Genomic DNA, 17,632 nt, shown 5'->3' on the forward strand with positions numbered 1-17,632 from the left:
TCTTTCTAACTTTTAAAATTTACCATTTCTCCAAAATTATTTTGTATTTTTTAGTGCATGTGTTGCATTTACTTTTCTGTGTGCACGGTGCTCTCCCCAAGTAGAATGGAAGCTTCTTTAGGATAGGGACAATTTTTAGTTCTGTCTTGTATCCCTGATTTCTAAGACAGAGCCTGGCACACAGTAAGTACTCAATGGTTGCTTGAATCAAATTGTATTGAATTTACATACTGCAGTTGTTGGTTAACCTGGAGTATTCATTGGTCTACTCACTGTCTCATGAAATAATTTCATGTTTTCTTGCTCTTGGGCTTTTACTCACAGTTATGCCAGGAAGATATCTGGTTCTATTCCCTTTTCTGTTTCTTTAAACTTAAATACCACCTTGTCCTTGAAATTTTTTCCTACATTCCCTTCTTTTCTCAGAAATGATCTTTTCTTCTTTGAACTTGCATTACAATTTATTTGTGATTTTTTAATTAACTTATATTCTTTTATTTTTATGGTTATGGGGGTCCATGCTTTATCTCCCATATTTTATGGAGGCAATTTGGTGTAATGGAAAGGGAAGTTGATTTGGACTCAGAATACCTGAATTGGGGCAGCTAGGTGGCGCAGTGGTCCTCCTAGTCAGGAGGACCTAAGTTCAAATCCAACCCCAGACCAAACACTTGACACTCATTAGCTGTGTGACCCTTGGCAAGTCACTTAACCCCAATTGCCTTAAAAAAAAAAAGGGAAAAAGGTAGGAAATAAACATTAAAAAAAAGAATACAACCTCATTCTACAGTCAATCAGTCAGTCAATAAACATTAATTAAATATATACAATATTTTGGGCACTATGTTAAGTACTGGGGATACAAAAAGAGGCAAAAGACTGTCCCTATTCTCAAGGAGTTTACAATCTAATGGGTTATATTTCACAGCCATACAATTCTGGATAACTTATACCTTTGGATTTATCAAACATTAGATTGCTAAGGACATTTACTATTGTGTATTTTGTACTTAAATCTATTCCACTGATCTACCACTCTATTTCTTAGCCAGTCCTAATTTGTTTTGATGATTCGTTGTTTGGTTGTTTCAGTTGTGTCCATCCCCATTTTGAGGTTTTCTTGGCAAGGAAAGTGGTTTGCCATTTCCTTTCCAGTTCATTTTACAGATGAGGACAGAGACCAGAATGGTTAAGTGACTTGCCCAGGGTCACACAGCTAGTAGATGTCTGAGGTCTGATTTGAACTCATGAAGATGAGTCTTCCTTATTCCAAGCCCAAAACTCTATCCGTTAGGCCACTTAGCTGCTCCAGTTTTGATGATTACTACTTTGTAATGCTGTTTGAAATCTGGTAAGTTTAGACCACCTTCCTTCACATTTTTTCATTAATTCCCTTTATATTAACCCTATCTTTTTTTTTTAAAGCACCAATATTTTTCCAAGTGATTCTCTATGGCTAAGAATTATGGAATTCTAATCTCCAGAGAATCAAAATTTCAGGTGACCCAAAAGCAAGAAAAGGACACATAATGAATGCAAATAGGCTTTATTGTATTACCAGTGAATGAAAAAGAAACATCTAGGTACTTAATGTACTTAAGTGCTGAGCATTGTATTAAGCACTAGAAATCTAAAAGTTATAGTGTTTCGGGGGGAGGGGCGTTAAGGGCCCAGGAAACCTCCCCCTCCCAACTTTTCTTGAACTTTCCCACTTGGCTGAGTCTCTGGCATTTGCCTGAGGCATCAATCCAGCCCAACTGACCTTTCATTATGGCGTAAGCCCAAACTTCCAATTCTCTATTGCCTCTAACCTAGCCCAGCCCTTCATTGTCTTTATCCTCCAGATTGCCGCAGGCTGCTTCTCACCCTTGATTCTATCTAGACCCCATTTTCCCTTGGTCCAGGCCTCCCCAGCCTACTGGCCACTCCCATCCAGATCTTTTTCCTATAAAAAGAGTTAGTCTCCTCTACTAAGTGGTGGATTCTTAAAATCTCCCCCACCCTGACTGGTGTTCTAATAAACCTTGTTGGCTGAAAGAAGGTTTGGTTTGAATTCATTCGAGGTAGGACTTGTGTAACTATTTTGGGGTCCCATCATCCCTAAACCTCAACAGTGTGACTTCCCCACCCTTGAGAAATTTATATTCTAATAAAGGAAGATAATGGCATATAAAATCAATCAATCAATATTCACTGAGCACCTCCGCAGGCCTGGAACTGTGCTAAGAGCTGGAGATATAAAGAAAAGCTTACAGTCTTCCATTGTAGTTTGGAGGAAACAATGTATAAACAAATACATACAAGGCAAATTGTTGTTGTTCAATTGTTTTAGTAGTGTCTGACTCCTTATGACCCAATCTGTGGTTTTCTTGGCAAAGATATTGCAATAGTTTGCCATTTTCTTCTCCAGCTCATTTTAGAGATGAGGAACCTAAGGCAAAGGTTAAGTGACTTGCCCAGGGTCTCCTTAGTAAGTGTCTGAGGTCGGATTCGAACTGAGGAAGATGAGTCTTTCTGACTCTAGGCCTAGCAGTTTATCCACTGTACTACCCAGTTGCAAAGCAAGCTATATGCAGGATTTATAATTAAGGGAGAGAAGGCACTTGAATTAAGAGGGGTTGAGGAAGGCTTCTTGTAAATAATGGGATTTTAATTGGGACTTAAAGGAAGCCAGGGAAGTCAGTAAGTGGAATTGAGGAGGGAGAGCATTCCAGGCCAGGAAGACAGCCAGAGAAATGCCTGGAGTGGAGAGAGATGGAGCATTTTGTTTGTGGAATAGCAAGGAGGTCAATGTCACTGGATTAGAGTACATGGTGGGGTAATAATATGTAAGAAGATTGGAAAGATAGGAGGGGGTTAAGTTATGAAGGGTTTTGAAAATGCCAAATAGAGCATTTTTTATTTGATCCTGGAGTCCACAGGGAGTCACTGCAATTGTTGGGTAGTGGGATAACATGGTCAGACCTGAGCTTTTGCAATGATCCAAGCATTCAATGATGAGTGCCTGTTCCACATTGGTGGCAGGATCAGAGGAGAGAATGGGGAGGATTCCAGAGATGTTGAAAAGGTGACGTTGACAGTTCTTGGCAACAGATTGGATATGGGAGAGTGAGAGATAGTGAGGTTATAAACCTGAGGGACCGAGAGGATGGTGTTATACTTTACAGAAATAGGGAAGGTAGGAAGTGGGGAGGATTTGGGGGGAAAGGTTGTTGTTCTTTTTCATTTTCATGGGTGAATTGGATTTAAGTCCGGCAAAGTTGCACAAAGTTGTCAGCCTTACTCTCTCTTTCTGAGTCATCTAAGTCCAGTGGCAGGACAAAAATCAAGATGACTGATGATGGCCAGGATGAAGTGAATGACCTTGGCATCTTGGATGTCTGACCAAACTCTAAGTGATCTACAATGCTTGCTTCAGCCATCTTTGTGGCCATTGGAACAAATTGTTCTCATCTGACCATTCTGACAGGGGAAGTTTTCACATACTTAGGGTACAACCCACTGATGAGTTTGAGGCCTGTTGTTTACTCTCAACCTAGTTTAACCCTTCTGCTGAGATGGTTTTACCAAAGTATGACTGCTGCTCCTGCTACAGATTCCTGGAGCCACAGGCAAGAATTGGGTGAATTAGGTAGATACCAAAAGTGGATGAGCAGTCTTGAAAAGTGATGAGGTCTAGAGGTTAGGGGTCCTGGAATCCCAAAATCACGACACTGGGGTCCTGCCCGAAAGAATTTGACCCAAGCCTTCTTGCAGCCAAAAACAAGGTTTATTGAAGATTTGCCATATTAGCCAGACTCTTAAGGAATCTGAGCATCTGTTGTGAAAATTGTGAAAATCTGAGCAGTGGCTAGATTTTAGGAATCTGAACATCTTAATGGAGACAAAGTGGACCTTATATACAGAAAGACTGTGGGAGGGACCTAGGAGTGGCCAGTAAGCTCGGGTGAACAGAACTCCTGGAACCTGGACCTCCTAGTCAAGGGAGAATGGAGCCTAGCTAGGATTAAGGGTGGGAAATGGCAGGGGGTCATACATAGGGAGGTAAAACAAAGAAATGCCTGGCTAGGTTAACAGAATTGGGAGACTGGGTGTAGCCACAATGAAAGGCCAGTTGATGGGATTATAGCCTCAGGCTAACACCAGAGATTTGGCCCTGTGGGAAAGTCCAGGGTTCTTCCTTTCTGGGGCCCAGATCCCAACCCCATCAAAAAGGGCTTAGCAAGTCCCTCACACCAGAGGTGCTAGCTCTCCTTGAACATCCTATACAACTCAGAGGGAAAGATAATGTTGAGTTTAAGATGTCTACTGATGTCTGAAAGGAAGTTGGAGATGAGGGAGACTGGGGGTCACAGGAGCGGTTGGGACAGGATAGGTAGATCTGAGAATTAATTGTCATAGAGATGCTGATTAAATCCAAAAGAGCTAAAGAGATCACCAAGTGACTTAATATGTAAGGTGGAATGGTTAGAGGGTGTGGTCTAGATAAGGATCCAGCCAAGGATCCTTATTAAGACTGGGTGGCCAAGGAACAAAAATGTGTGGGGAATTTACAGGGATAGTGAATTGATCATTAAAACAGTCAAACAATGTAACTTTCCAAGAATAATGGTATTAGAGAAATGCTAATTTGATCAAGATTCCCAAATCGTGAAATGTTTTAAGAGATCTCATCAGAAAAGGGCAACCAGGCACTTAGATAGTGAAGAGAACTAAGGAATGTTTAAAGGCAAACTTTAGTTCCTACAGGAAGATCTCTCCTTCACTGGTACCTTTTAGAGGATTTAAACGAAGCAGGGGACTAGATACACATTGGATACAACTCTGTGCATTGGTTTGATCTGTACCACTTGAAGGAGCAACCAGAAAGATAACAGCCCAATCCATTTTAGGAAGCCTGGCAGCAAGTCTTACTTTTGCTTGTTCACTTTTGTATCCTTGAATACACAGTTATAATGTACACAGTTGCATTTTAATAAATATTTGTTGGATGAATGTAAATTTTTTCCCAGGGTGCACATCGAAGAGCTCCTCCTAGATCCTTTTTTAAAGAGGGGGAACTCAGGAAGATACCTCGTCATTTCCTACCTGAGAGTCAGCAAACATTTATTAAGTGCCTACTACGTGTCAGGCACCTTGTTAAATTCTGGAGATACAAAGAAAGCCAAGGCAGGCTCTGCCCTGGAGGAGCTCAAGGAGGAAAACAACACAAAAAAAGAAGCTGAAAAGGGGGTAGGGGTGGGTAGGACGAGTGAGTACCCAGCTCTTAGGCATGTGCATGATGAAGTTCTGCATGGGGGAGGGGGGATATGATCTAAGGATTGTGAGTTACAAAGTTGAATTTATCTTTGTAGAATGATCAGTTTCTGGAAACATACTAGAGATCACTAAGGGATGAGGTGAATTCCCTGGCTGCTCTCCTTAAATGGTGGGTGATCTGGGAGGGTCTTCAATGTCCCACCTCCATCCTCTCCAATCAGAGGGAGGGAGAGCTTCAGGGGCAGGGGTATTGAGGAGGTGTGAGTTACAGAGTTGAACTCCTCTTGCAAAATGAGCCAGGTGAGAAATGATGAAGTGTCTGCGAGGCTCCCCCTACCCCCACTTAAATACAGGAGCTGAGAGGCGCTTTCAAACGTCTGACTTTCACTCCTTCCAATCAAAGGGAGGGAGAGGCCTAAGGGGCAGGGATACAGAGGCGGTGTGAATTACCCAGTTGGGAATTAGCAGTCTGTGGAGACAATGATGAAGTCCAGTGGAGCCGCCTGGTGGGAAAGGGAGGAAGGGGTAAGAAGCTGAGAGTACTGAGGAGGTTTGAGATGCAAAGCTGATGCTGTCCTGGCCTTCACCATTCCTCTCCTCTGACACCTTCCCTCTCCTGCCTCCTCCCGTACTCGCTTTCTAGGTGGTTTTTACATGTCTTCCTCCTTTAGACTGTAAGTATCTTGAAGGCACTATCTTATACCTTTCTTTGCATCCGTAGCGCTAACCACAGTGCCTGGCACGTGGTAGACGCTTTATAAATGTTTACGGATTAACTGACGTCTATTCTTTCGCTCCTTCTCCTTTCATTAAATTTCCGGAAGACCAAAATGCAGAGACACAAACTTAGCGCATGCGCAGGAGTCACGAAGTAGAGGGAAAGGGACAGATTTCCTCGAGGGAAAAAGACTGAGTTCGGCGACCGAATGCGCATGCGCCTCAGGTTGCCCGGCGGAGAGGGTCGGGAGGCAGGGGAGAGCGCGAGCTCAGAGAAGGGAAGGCGCATGAGCGGACCAACTGCAAGTCGGTTTGTCTAGAGACCCCGGGGGGGAGGGGTAGGAGTTGCCGCCATTTTGTTGTAGGCTTGCTTCGAGTTGGAGCTTTTTTTTTTATAGTCCCCCTCCCCCCCTTAAAAAATTTTGTTTTTCGTCTGGAAGCGGTTGTGGTGCCGAAGGAGACCTCCCAGGCTCGGCTGGGGGCTTGAGACTCGGGAGCCGCGGTGTGTGTTTATAACCGGGTTGTGGAAGAACTACGCTGCAGGCTCCAGGAATGGTGGGAGGGGTCCGGGCAAGTGGGGGGACTAGGGGGACGGGGGGGGGAAGAAGCGGGCCAAGGCCGAGGCCCGGGCCGAGGCAGGGCCCGCCCGCGCCGGAGGAGGAGGAAGCGGCGGAAACGGCGGCGGCCGCGCAGGGAAGTAACCGCCGCCACTGCTGTGGGCAGCGCCCCCGACACGAGCGCTGTGGTGTAGCTCCCGCGGCGGTTGCCGATCGCGGGCAGCCGCTGCCCGTTTCCCTCTCCCTCCCCCCGCCCCTCTCCGTGTTAACCCCCTCCCCTGTGTTCTGGGGCCGTGGCTCCGGCCCTCCGGCGTGGTGACGGTCGGGGAGGCCCAGGCCGGCCTGGATTTCGGGGGGGGGAGGAGGCGGCGGGCGCCGCGCGCCTCCCCTCGGCTCCCCGGAGTTAGGTAGGATGGAGGTAGCGGGCGACCTTGGCCGAGCCTCTGGGTAGGGGTGCTTGCCTCCCCGGGGGGAGAGAGTGACTGAGTGCCCTCGGCCCCGGCCGCGGAGACGGACGGAGGCGCCTGCGAGGTCAGGCTTGATTGACCCTGGGGGCTGGCCCCGGGCCTGGGGGACGGCATCGGATCCCATCCGGCGACCTTGGCCTGGCGGGAACGAAGGAGCCTCTTGACTCTCTTGGGAATGTGGACGGACTCTAACGGCATTTGGCTCTAGAACCCGTGGTAATGGAGGCCCCTGGAGGATCCCCCCTTTGAGCAGGATGGAGGATGTTGAGGGGAATCCTGTGCACCCCATGGAATCCATCGTCTCCATTATTTTCTTGTGTCTATCGGAGACTAAGGCTCTGGGCAGTCAGTGGTTTTGGCGCTCAATTGAGGGAATCGTTCCCAAAGACACCCAGATAGGCAGTTCACCGATCCTAGAAACTAATTGAGAATGGCAAAGGAAGAGAGAGACCCGTAACGTTGTTGGGAGTTTCTGAAGAGTTGTGGGATCAATCACGTTTGATCCAAGAGCCCGAGAGGAAAATCGCGGTTTTAGTCGTCATGTCTGGAAGTCAACTTACGGTGTTCTAGTTAAAGGAATGTAGATAGAGCGCAACTGATGCCAGAATTGAAGGGCTGTTTTTGCGTGTGTTGTGTTTTTTGGCTCAAATTAGAGGAAGATTTTGTTAATTTTGTAGGAAGAACTGGTGACAACATTTATGCATTTAGTGGTTGTGTAATCTCGATATCTTTGTTGCAGATGAGTATATTTTTAAGTGAACTTTTTTGTAACCAGCCTCCCCCTTCAAGTTTTCATTTAGCTCTGAAGGTTTTTGTTGTAGTTGACCAGTCTGTGTGTAACTCTACAAAAGTAGGCAAACTTAAATTTCTCTACTTGTTTTTCAGAGTACAGTTGAATGTGTCTTGTTTTACTGTCATTTTGTCTGATCTTTTTTTTTTTTGTACGAGGGTAGACAAAAACACGGAAATTTAATTTAAAGATGCAACTTGTGGATTGACAAACTTTTGAAAGTTTGTCTTTGGGTGTGCTTGGTTAGTCTGCCAAGCAGATTTCCCTGTAGAGTGAAAAACTTGCCCTTTCCCCACTATCTCAAGACCAAAATGTTTTCATAAAACAAATTGGAATGTTTGGTGTAGCTATGGTGCTTTGCTAGAATACCATCTTGGCCACCACCTTTAAACAAAAAAATCTCTGGTATAGTTCTGAAGTGGAATCATTAAGTGTTCACTGAACTACTTCGTTAAAATGACTTAGTGTTTTTAATATCAGTGTCATTAGAGGTAGTTTTAAACCTGACACTTTTGCCCCTAGTACTATCTATACCCTTCAAAAAGCTTCACCTTTTAATTTTCTTTAATATCTCCAGGGAATATAAATTGCTGCAAGAAACTAATTGATTTTACTGTATAATAGGCACATTTTTACCTTATTTGACCATGTGTTCTATAGTTTATACTGTTTTCATCTGTTTTAATCATATAAAAAAAATTTTCTGGACATTGTGCAGAGTAGGGAATTCTGTAGTTATGCATAGACCCAGTGCCAGAGAAGCTTGCTTATAGTGTTTATAGCTACTTTCAGAGTGTTCTAGATACTACTTTATAAAAAGAAAAGATTAGGAGTATTCCTGGCAGTTTTTTCTTGGTGGCTAGTGTAGTTACAGTAGACTTCATTAATTTGAAATTAATCCTAATTCAAGACAAAGTCTGAGTTAAAGATTTGTTATGAAAATATTAAGGGTTGAGGTGTGTTTAATCTCAAGTCAAACAATTTCAAGCTTCAGTTTTTTAAAATATAAAGTTAATTACAGAAGCAGCCTGTTTGTTTATTAAATAAAGCTTGGTAAAACATTTAATTGGATATAACTTTTAGTTCTACTTGAATTGCAAAGTAGTAAAACCACTTTTCTGAAAATATTCCGTAATTTGAACCTTTGACTAATTCAGACTGCCCTTCTTTTAAGCCCCCTTCATTGAGAGTAAGTTTGGTGTAGTATAAAGTGCACTGGTTTTGGAATAGAAGGCCTGATTTAAAATCTGGCCCTGGCACTTATTTGTTTGACCATGGGAAAGTCACTTCAAACTGTTCGAGTCTCACTTTTCTGTAACATTCCATCCCTGACTATGATGGGGATAAAAGTACTTGTTCAACCTGTCTTACAGAATTATTGTGAGGAATATTCTATGTAAAGTTGAAGTGATATGTAAATGTAAAATATTCCAAATTAATGTGATGTTACTGTATTTCACTTGATTTTTTTCTATAGTTTATTTAGAACTTTTTGTAAGCAAGTGCAATTTGGTTGTTTTGAAATGAATTAAGATCATATTGTATAGATGCTTGCTGCTTTGTCTGACTGATTTGGTGGGTAACTGGTATGTAGTGGTTTAAAATTAGCTAATTAGTTTTTCTTTGTAACAGTAATTATCTGTGGGAGTTCTAGTCCATATTATGTTCCTGTTCAGTAAAAGCTCATTTGATTTTAGTGATGGTGTAGGAATTGTTTCAAGGTTTTAATGAAGACTAGTTTGTTTTTTTGGGTTTTTTTTAGGAGATGGGTGTATGAAAACTTGGTTCTGTCTGAAAGTTGGGCATAGTGTATCCAGTGTGTACAAGTGTCACAGGTGGTGACACTTGGTCGGATTGGATTTGTGGTTTACAGATGACAAAAGGATTTCAGGCATTGTCTTTTATGGTTTCCTTTCCTTAGTACTTTGAATGGTTGAGTTGTTGCTTTATTTTGCTTCGTTTCAAAAAGGAGGAAGGAAGAGGAGTTGAACATTAGTATAATCATATCTTGAGCTGGATTTTTGTTCCTTTCATGGATGGAAGTAATGGAGGGTTTTCCTCCTAATAGTCTTGGAGCTCTTGAGTTTCAGCTATTCGTTGTGGAACAGTTGATGAGCAATTAATTTCAACCAAGTTTTCACCATTTGCTCACCTCAATTCTCATTTTATATTTTCTTTTCTACTTCTAAAATGGAATCAATCAGATTACTTTAAAAAAACATTTAAGCAAAGACACAGTATGTGGCTTTTTGCTGAAGGAGACCTGATTTGCCCTTGGAACAAAGAAGAATATTTCATAAAAATGTGCCCATAATGGTGGTTCCTTGCAGTGCTTCACTGTTGTGTTATAGCCACTGAAATGGACATTCTACAGTAATCTGGCATTGTTTAAGACAAAATACAGATGGAGCAGGCATTAATTATGTTTCATTTTCTTTCCACAGTTAAGTTGGTTTTACAGAATTATCAGGTCTTCGAGAAAAAAAAAATAAACAAACAGGTAAGCTGTCTAGAGCGTAATGCTTTTCACTGAGCCTTGTCAAAGATCATGGCTTTTCTCACAGAACTCTACCTGGAAAAATAGAATTGTACACCTGGGTACTCATGGCTTCTGCTCTTTATGTCTGATCTACAGTGCGCCATTGCTAGGTAGTTTTACATTGGTGAGCAGAAATCATCCACTGATAGAACTTGTGTGAGAACAAAATTCATCTTGTTTGGTGAATTATTTTAATTCTAAAGCTTTTATTTTTGTCTTTTAATATTCAATCAGTTAAGACTTCAGTGTAAGAGAGTTTTCTAAGTCAAACTAATAAGAGTTTGGTCTTGGTATGAAGCAGCAATTGGCAGGCTGGAGCCATGCCATGGAAGATTTGATTTTTTCCTTTTTTCTTTTTTCTTTTTTTGGCATTTGGATTGTGCAGGGCAGGTGATATGGGACGTTTCTTTGAGGAAGAAGTTGTTTTTACTTTTTTTTAGTTGGGATAAAGTTCTTCCCATGATTTCTTAAGAATAAGATAGGATCAATGTTTTGTGAACTTGAGTCTCGCTTTCATTCATAAATCTTGAATGAGACAGAAACTAGTAATTAAAGGTTTAGTTTGTGCTAAGATATTATAAAAGTAAGACTTGCTATTATGTGTACCTTTTTGTCTGCAGGTCATTATTGCTGTGGTTTGAGCTCAGCATGGCTGTAGTCATCCGTTTACAGGGGCTTCCTGTTATTGCGGGGCCTGTGGATATTCGTCACTTCTTCTCGGGATTGAATATTCCTGATGGAGGAGTGCATATAATTGGAGGAGAAATTGGGGAGGCTTTTATTGTTTTTGCAACAGATGAAGATGCACGACGTGCCATGAGTCGTTCAGGAGGGTTTATCAAGGACTCCCCTGTAGAGCTTTTTCTTAGCAGCAAGACAGAAATGCAGAATACCATAGAAATGAAACGAAAAAGATTTGATCGTGGAGGAAGAGAACTGATACCAGGCTCCAAAAGACCTGGATCTAGTAGTTCTGGTGCATCAGGGGTTGGCAGCCTATCTAATTTAGTTGAGGCTATTAAGAAAGGAATAAATAAACCTGGCTATGATCCTTCGGATGATCCAGAGGCTGGTTTTCATACCAATGGTACAAGACATGGTATTATGGGGCCAAGAAAAGAAACACGTACATTCAAGTCAGATAACCGTTACTTATTTTTACGTGGTTTGCCATACTCAGCAACTGAAGATGAAGTACGTGCTTTCTTTCCTGGATTATGTGTGGATGGAGTCATTTTACTAAAACATCCGACTGGCAGAAATAATGGTGATTGCTTGGTAAAATTTGCTACATCTCATGATGCTTTAGGAGGGCTTCAACGCCATAGACATTACATGGGCTCAAGATTTGTTGAAGTTAGTCCAGCTTCAGAGCAACAGTGGATTGACTGTGGCGGTAGCGTAGATATAAAGGATGAAGTTCATTTCAGGAGTGAAGAGCGTTCTCCACAAAGAGGAATAAATGATGCACATTTGAAAAAACGATCACGATCAAAATCTCCAAGAAGAATGAAAAGACGCTCTCGTTCCCCTCACAAATACGGATTTTATGTTCACTTAAAAAATCTATCACTAAGTGTTGAGAAGAGAGATATAAAAAATTTCTTTAGAGATACTGATCTGGCCAGTGACCAGATTAAATTTTTGTATAAGGATCAGAAAAGAACAGGATCTGCCTTTGTGATGTTTAAGACATTGAGAGACTATAATTCTGCTCTCGCCTTGCACAAATTTATATTATTTCATCGTCAAGTTCTTATTGATCCTATATCTAAAAAAACAATGCTGAAATTCATTGAATGTTATGAAAAGAAAAGATCAGGGTCAGTGGGGAGAGAACGACCTGGGCATATTCCGGAAAAAAGCTACCGGGAAGGACATTCTGGCCCAAAGCTGTGCATATATATAAGAAATTTTCCATTTGATGTCACTAAAGTTGAGGTGCAAAAGTTCTTTGCTGGGTTTTCTATTGATGAGGATGATGTTTACTTGCTTTATGATGACAAAGGAGTTGGTCTGGGAGAGGCGTTGGTGAAATTTAAATCAGAAGAACAGGCGATGAAAGCTGAAAGTTTAAACCGACGAAGGTTCTTGGGAACAGAGGTATTATTAAGACTTATATCTGAGGAACAGATGCAGGAGTTTGGTGTGAATATTTCATCGATCCCAGGTGAGAAAATGCAAGATCATTCACAGACACGAGATAGAGATGAACATTCCCATTCAGTTGATACACAAGGACCATCTGTGCATTCATTCGGCCCTCCTGGGAAATTCCGGCATCCCCCAGAGGATTTTCGTCAACAACCTGATAATTTCCGGCATCCTCCAGATGATTTCCGACACCCTCCGGACAGACACCCTCCAGATGATTTCCGGCACCCTCCAGACAGACACCCTCCAGATGATTTCCGGCACCCTGCAGACAGACACCCTCCAGATGATTTCAGACAGCAGGATAGTTTTAGACCACCACCTGATGATTTCATGTGCCCACCTGATGATTTCAGAGGTCCTCGTCCTTTCATGAATTTTGGCCCCCCTGAAGGTGAACCTTTTGGCCGGTTTGATTTTGGAAACAATAACATGGGAGGTTTTCCAGAGGGAAGATTTATGTCTGATCCAAATTTTAATTGCGGCTCAGGTAGAGTAACTCCTATTAAAATAATGAATCTTCCATTTAAAGCAAACGTCAATGAAATCTTGGACTTTTTCCATGGTTATGGAGTAATACCAGAATCAGTTTCAATACAGTATAATGAACAAGGATTACCATTAGGGGAGGCCATTGTTGCAATGGTAAACTATGATGAGGCTATGGCTGCTATTAATGACCTGAATGACAGACCAGTTGGCCCACGTAAAGTTAAACTAATTTTGCTCTAGAGGCTACTTATAAATTGAATCACCCCCACTCCCCCCACAGTATTGGTGCAGCAAAATGCATTTGTATAAAAAAAAAAAGTGTTTATTTTTAATTACCAAAAAGCCCCAAACCTTTAATTTTGACAATTTCTGTGAACAGAGCAAGTTGTAAATAGTGGAATGTTTAGATCTTTTTTTCTTAAGTTTTTTTTTGTGTGTGTGTGCAAATTGCCATCTAACTTTTTTAAATTTTCAATTTCATTATGCTTTTATTCTTTGACAGTGGAAGATAGCACTAATCCTTTAAATGATTTATGTAAATTGCATAGCTTAACTTCAAAAATTGAAAAGTAGAGTTGTAATGTATTTGGGAAAAGGGAAATTTTAATTCTTCCTTTTCATAGCCCATAGTATCTTTATACGAATGTTTAAGGAAATGTTACATGATTGTTCAGGGATGACATTTTCAGTGCTTACCTGACTGTACAAATACAATTCCCTAACCACCACCTGGGATAATATTGTATTTAGTTCCATGTTAAATATTTCAAAATGGACAGAATGTAAACTTGAAAATTTCTTCTGTGAAAATCTTACTAGACTTGTTGTTTCATATGTTCACAGGGATTCTTAAAAGTTTCCATGTTCATTACTTTACAGAATTAAAAAAAAAAATAAAGATACAGCTGAATGGACCAACTATTCATTGTTTACTTGTGTTTGTGTGAAGGGGGAAAAGTCCTACCAGCTTGTTTTTTGGGGGGATTTTTAATGAAAATGTTAGAACTGTTTACAAGCAGAATCAGATATTCTTAGTGTATAACACTGTTGTTCCTCACAATAATATCTGACTATAAAATTTGTAAGATACCTTGATTTATTAACTACAGGCATGAATCTAATGTATCAAAGTAATTAGGAACTCTCTGGGTTTCTTTGTGAGGAAAACTGATCCAGAGTGGTCTCAGGGCCACATGATAGTTAATCTAAGTTTGCATAGTTAGTATTTGTCATTTCTAGTTTCCAAACAGATGGCTCTAGTTGTTACTGGTAGGTACCTTAGAGATTGTGGAATAATTTTTTATAGATAAGAAATTAATACTCAGAGAGGTCAAATAGTTTGCATAAAATCATACAACAAGGAAATGGTAGGGTCAGGACTTTATTCAGGCATTCAGAGCCATACTACAGCATATTGCTTCTCAAAGACTCAAATTACTATAGGCACACATTAATAACTAATAAAATTTGATTTTATTTTAAAAAGCATTTTTTACTATTGCATAACTTTGAAAGGATTTCAAGTTTGTGCAACTTTTGAGAATTGGATCAATTTATGCATTTCATTTCAGCAAATATTAAAGTACTTTTTGGGAATTCTACCATAGCAAATACATTATGGTGTGTAATTCAAAAATACATGTATTTTAAAGTTTGCTTTTACATTAGGCCTAGCAGTTTCTAAAATACTAAGGTATCCCTTGGCTTTAGTAAGCAAAGAGAATGTCAAGTAAATTTCTGTTATCAGTATTTGGGCTGGTCACTTATACAAAAAATTTACCAGTAGGTTTCCAGCTTACAAACAGTTGCTTTTCTTTTGTTACACTTATTTTTGATGGTGCCTGCAATGTACTTATACAGCTTATTTCCTTATTTTAATCATTTTAAAGTTTTCCTAAAATGAGTCCCAGTTCTTTAAGTGTGACAGATTGAGTCACTTAACCTTTCTGGGATTCCTCTTTCTTTATCTGGATAATAAAAGGGGGTTTGATTTAGATTATTTCTTAAGATCATTTTCTACTCTGAAGTTCTGTAATTGTAGTTTTTCTGTGGTTTTATATATCAGGATTTCCTCTCCCACTATACTTTATTAAACAAGAAAATAAATTCAGTTTCGCTCTTAGAAATATTCATTGTATTCAAACCCAGCCCACCTGTATCTTGATATAGTTTAAAAAGCCTAATAAATCTACGGAAGTGTACTTTGAAAAAAAAAAAAAGCCTTTTGAAAGTGACATACTGGTACACCAGTGCACTAAGGAGTTATGTCCAATTAACTTGTTTTTTTTCCCCCCAGCATTCTATTGCATATCAGAGGCAATGGCATTAAACCTGTGGGTGAAAATTTAAAGCAGGTAGTGATTGGTAGCCCTCAATTAAATAGGAACTAGGTGTTTTGTTAAATGTGTTTAAAGGTCATGTAGTGATGGCACATTTATCCTTGTTTAATGTGTCTAACAAATAGATCTGTTAGACTGCAGTAATGAAGGCAATGTACTCTCTGAGGTGACTTAGGATTATTAAAGGTATAATTGGTATTTTTTTTTAATCATTTTAAGTTTTATTGGCATTTGGTCTGTATAACACAAGGGCTTTGCAAACTCTTAACTTGGCATCCTTGGGAAAAACTGATTTGAAAAGATACTAATTAGCTTTTAATTTGAGTACTTAGATAATGCCAGGAACCTGAATGTAACCATTATCCTGTTAGAAATGTTGACAGCTGATAAAGACTACTCGTAACTAATTTTCTGAAGTAACCCTTTATCTTGAACCAGAATTAACATAAATTGATTTGGAAAAATGAATTGATCAAATTGTCAACATAGGAATTTTGAGGCACTAGTTTTGAAAATAATGGAAATAATGGAATTGATATAGCCTCAGAAGTGTTAAATAGGAAACTTATTCATAGGGTTCTGAAATACAGAATTCTTCAAGTTTTTTGATGTTTATGATATTTTTTAAAATGGAAGGTCATGTGGGGCAGAGGGAAGTAAGTACTGTTTAGATATGTAGAAAAGAAAGCAAGGTCATTTAGTAGAGTTCTGATAGAAGAGAACCTCTCATATATAACTGGCTAACTCGTATCTTTACTACTACATATCAGATTACTTAAACTTTTGAATATATTTATAGTAGTTAATTTACAGTGGTATATTAAAAATATATGAATGATTATATACTAATTGCAATATTTTAGAAGCAGTACCTTTATTAAAAATTAAATCACAATACCAACATAGTTTCTGTAAAGTCTTTATTTTTATGTGTTGTGAAGAGTTGGTTTTCTGGCATTCCAAAGAAAATAAATTTCACAATTAGTAAAATATTCTTGTCTGAATCAATGAAACAATATGAAGATTACAAACGTTTTCCCAGAAGGAAATTATGGAAATGAAAAAATGTCACAGACATACCAAAATCCTATGATTCAAATGTCTCCAACTTCATATTTCTGGGTATAAGAATCAGTAATTAATGAGAATAAATTTCAGTATTTAGAAATCCTAATACAATTTCAGACTTCCTTTACTTTTACTAGTGGCTTGTGCTCTCTCTATAGCAGGTTCTCTGAAGTCAGGATCACACATTGTAATAATTGCTATTTGAAATTCACTGCTCTGTTTTTTCACCCTTTTAACAACCTTATCCTTTTTATGTTTCATGGAATATATAAAAATACAATCAATTTCCTTAGCCTTCTAATTTCTTGGCTTATTTTTGACTATTAAGGTATTAACTAGGTAGATCTGACTTGGCAAATAATAAGTAAAGCAACTGCATTTAAGTACTTTATGGAATGTTACTAATTTATCAGAATGATTCTGAAGCAATTTTAACTGATAACAGTTTTTTTTAATGAAGGCATGGAAACTGTTTGTTCCCTATATACAAAACCAAGAGAAAGTGATACAGTTCTTTTGGCAATTGTCATTTGTCTTCGTGATATGACAACAATCTAAAAGACAGCTTTCAAGATAATACAACGAATACCATAACCTTGGGGTAAAAGAATTAAACTAGTGGTAGATTTTAAATTTTATTTTACCTTCTTAATTTTGGGGCTACAGAAATTTTCTTTAATTACATTCTTTTCTGAGGATAATTCCTCAAAACCCATTTGCTTTTTGAAACTTTAGGTTCTTTGAAATATTTGTTAATGGTGTGTGTGTATATATATATATATGTGTGTGTGTGTGTGTGTATATACATGTTAGTTTCTTGTTGCCTAGTTTTAAAATTTTAACAACTGATGATCTAAATTGAAGTTTTGATGATTTTGAGGGAAACTGGTAAAAAGCACATATAAAATTAATTTTCTTCTTCTGTAACTTCTAATTCATCATCATCCTCTTCATCATCATCTTGTTGATCTTTTCTTATCCGACTGGTGGGAATCTGCTAAAAATGAAGTTTAACATAAATCATTTGTTTTTTATCTGAATACTGACTAATCTTTTTTTCAGGATCCTTGAACTTTAAAAGGGTTGTAGCTCTTATAACTGGTCTACAATAAAGTCATGTTTTGTGATGAAAAGGACTATGATACTCAAACTACGAAGCATGAAAAAATAAGATGAAGTTACATGACAGAGGACTTTACAATGGGCTATGAGGCAAAAGCATTAGTGCTGCCTTGACCAGGAGAATACAT

The 17,632-nt window shown here is 39.3% G+C and overlaps 2 protein-coding genes across 10 annotated transcripts in view; one reads left to right on the forward strand and one right to left on the reverse strand.

Moving 5' to 3' along the window:
- Positions 1 to 6,223: 6,223 nt before the first annotated feature.
- Positions 6,224 to 13,894, forward strand: RBM12B (RNA binding motif protein 12B). 6 transcript variants are annotated; one of them, XM_027856988.1, is made up of 3 exons: positions 6,224 to 6,282; positions 10,235 to 10,290; positions 10,950 to 13,894. In XM_027856988.1, the coding sequence occupies exon 3, from the start codon at positions 10,978 to 10,980 to the stop codon at positions 13,213 to 13,215; it is 2,238 nt and encodes a 745-aa protein (XP_027712789.1). In that variant the 5' UTR covers positions 6,224 to 6,282; positions 10,235 to 10,290; positions 10,950 to 10,977; the 3' UTR covers positions 13,216 to 13,894. The 6 variants fall into 6 exon arrangements, with proteins under 6 accessions (XP_027712789.1, XP_027712788.1, XP_027712786.1 ...); XM_027856987.1 differs by having other exon boundaries at positions 6,234 to 6,286; XM_027856985.1 differs by lacking the exon at positions 6,224 to 6,282 and adding an exon at positions 6,334 to 6,478.
- Positions 13,895 to 16,217: 2,323 nt separating this feature from the next.
- The window catches only part of FAM92A (family with sequence similarity 92 member A), a 40,253-nt gene continuing 38,838 nt past the window's right edge, over positions 16,218 to 17,632 (reverse strand). For 3 of the 4 annotated variants that reach the window (XM_027856946.1, XM_027856945.1, XM_027856943.1), the window contains one exon: positions 16,218 to 17,379. In XM_027856946.1, coding sequence (XP_027712747.1) covers positions 17,290 to 17,379 — 90 coding nt within the window. In that variant the 3' untranslated portion in view covers positions 16,218 to 17,289. The remainder of the gene's footprint in view (positions 17,380 to 17,632) is intronic. The other variant, XM_027856944.1, reaches the window with a different exon arrangement.

The sequence above is a fragment of the Vombatus ursinus genome, unplaced genomic scaffold, assembly GCF_900497805.2.
Source record: "Vombatus ursinus unplaced genomic scaffold, bare-nosed wombat genome assembly UNPS02011767.1, whole genome shotgun sequence".
In the NCBI taxonomy this organism is placed as follows: Eukaryota; Metazoa; Chordata; class Mammalia; order Diprotodontia; family Vombatidae; genus Vombatus; species Vombatus ursinus.

Coding starts and splice junctions, on each gene's coding strand:
- RBM12B (XM_027856988.1), top strand. CDS start 10,978: ATGGCTGTAGTCATCCGTTTACAGGGGCTTCCTGTTATTGCGGGGCCT.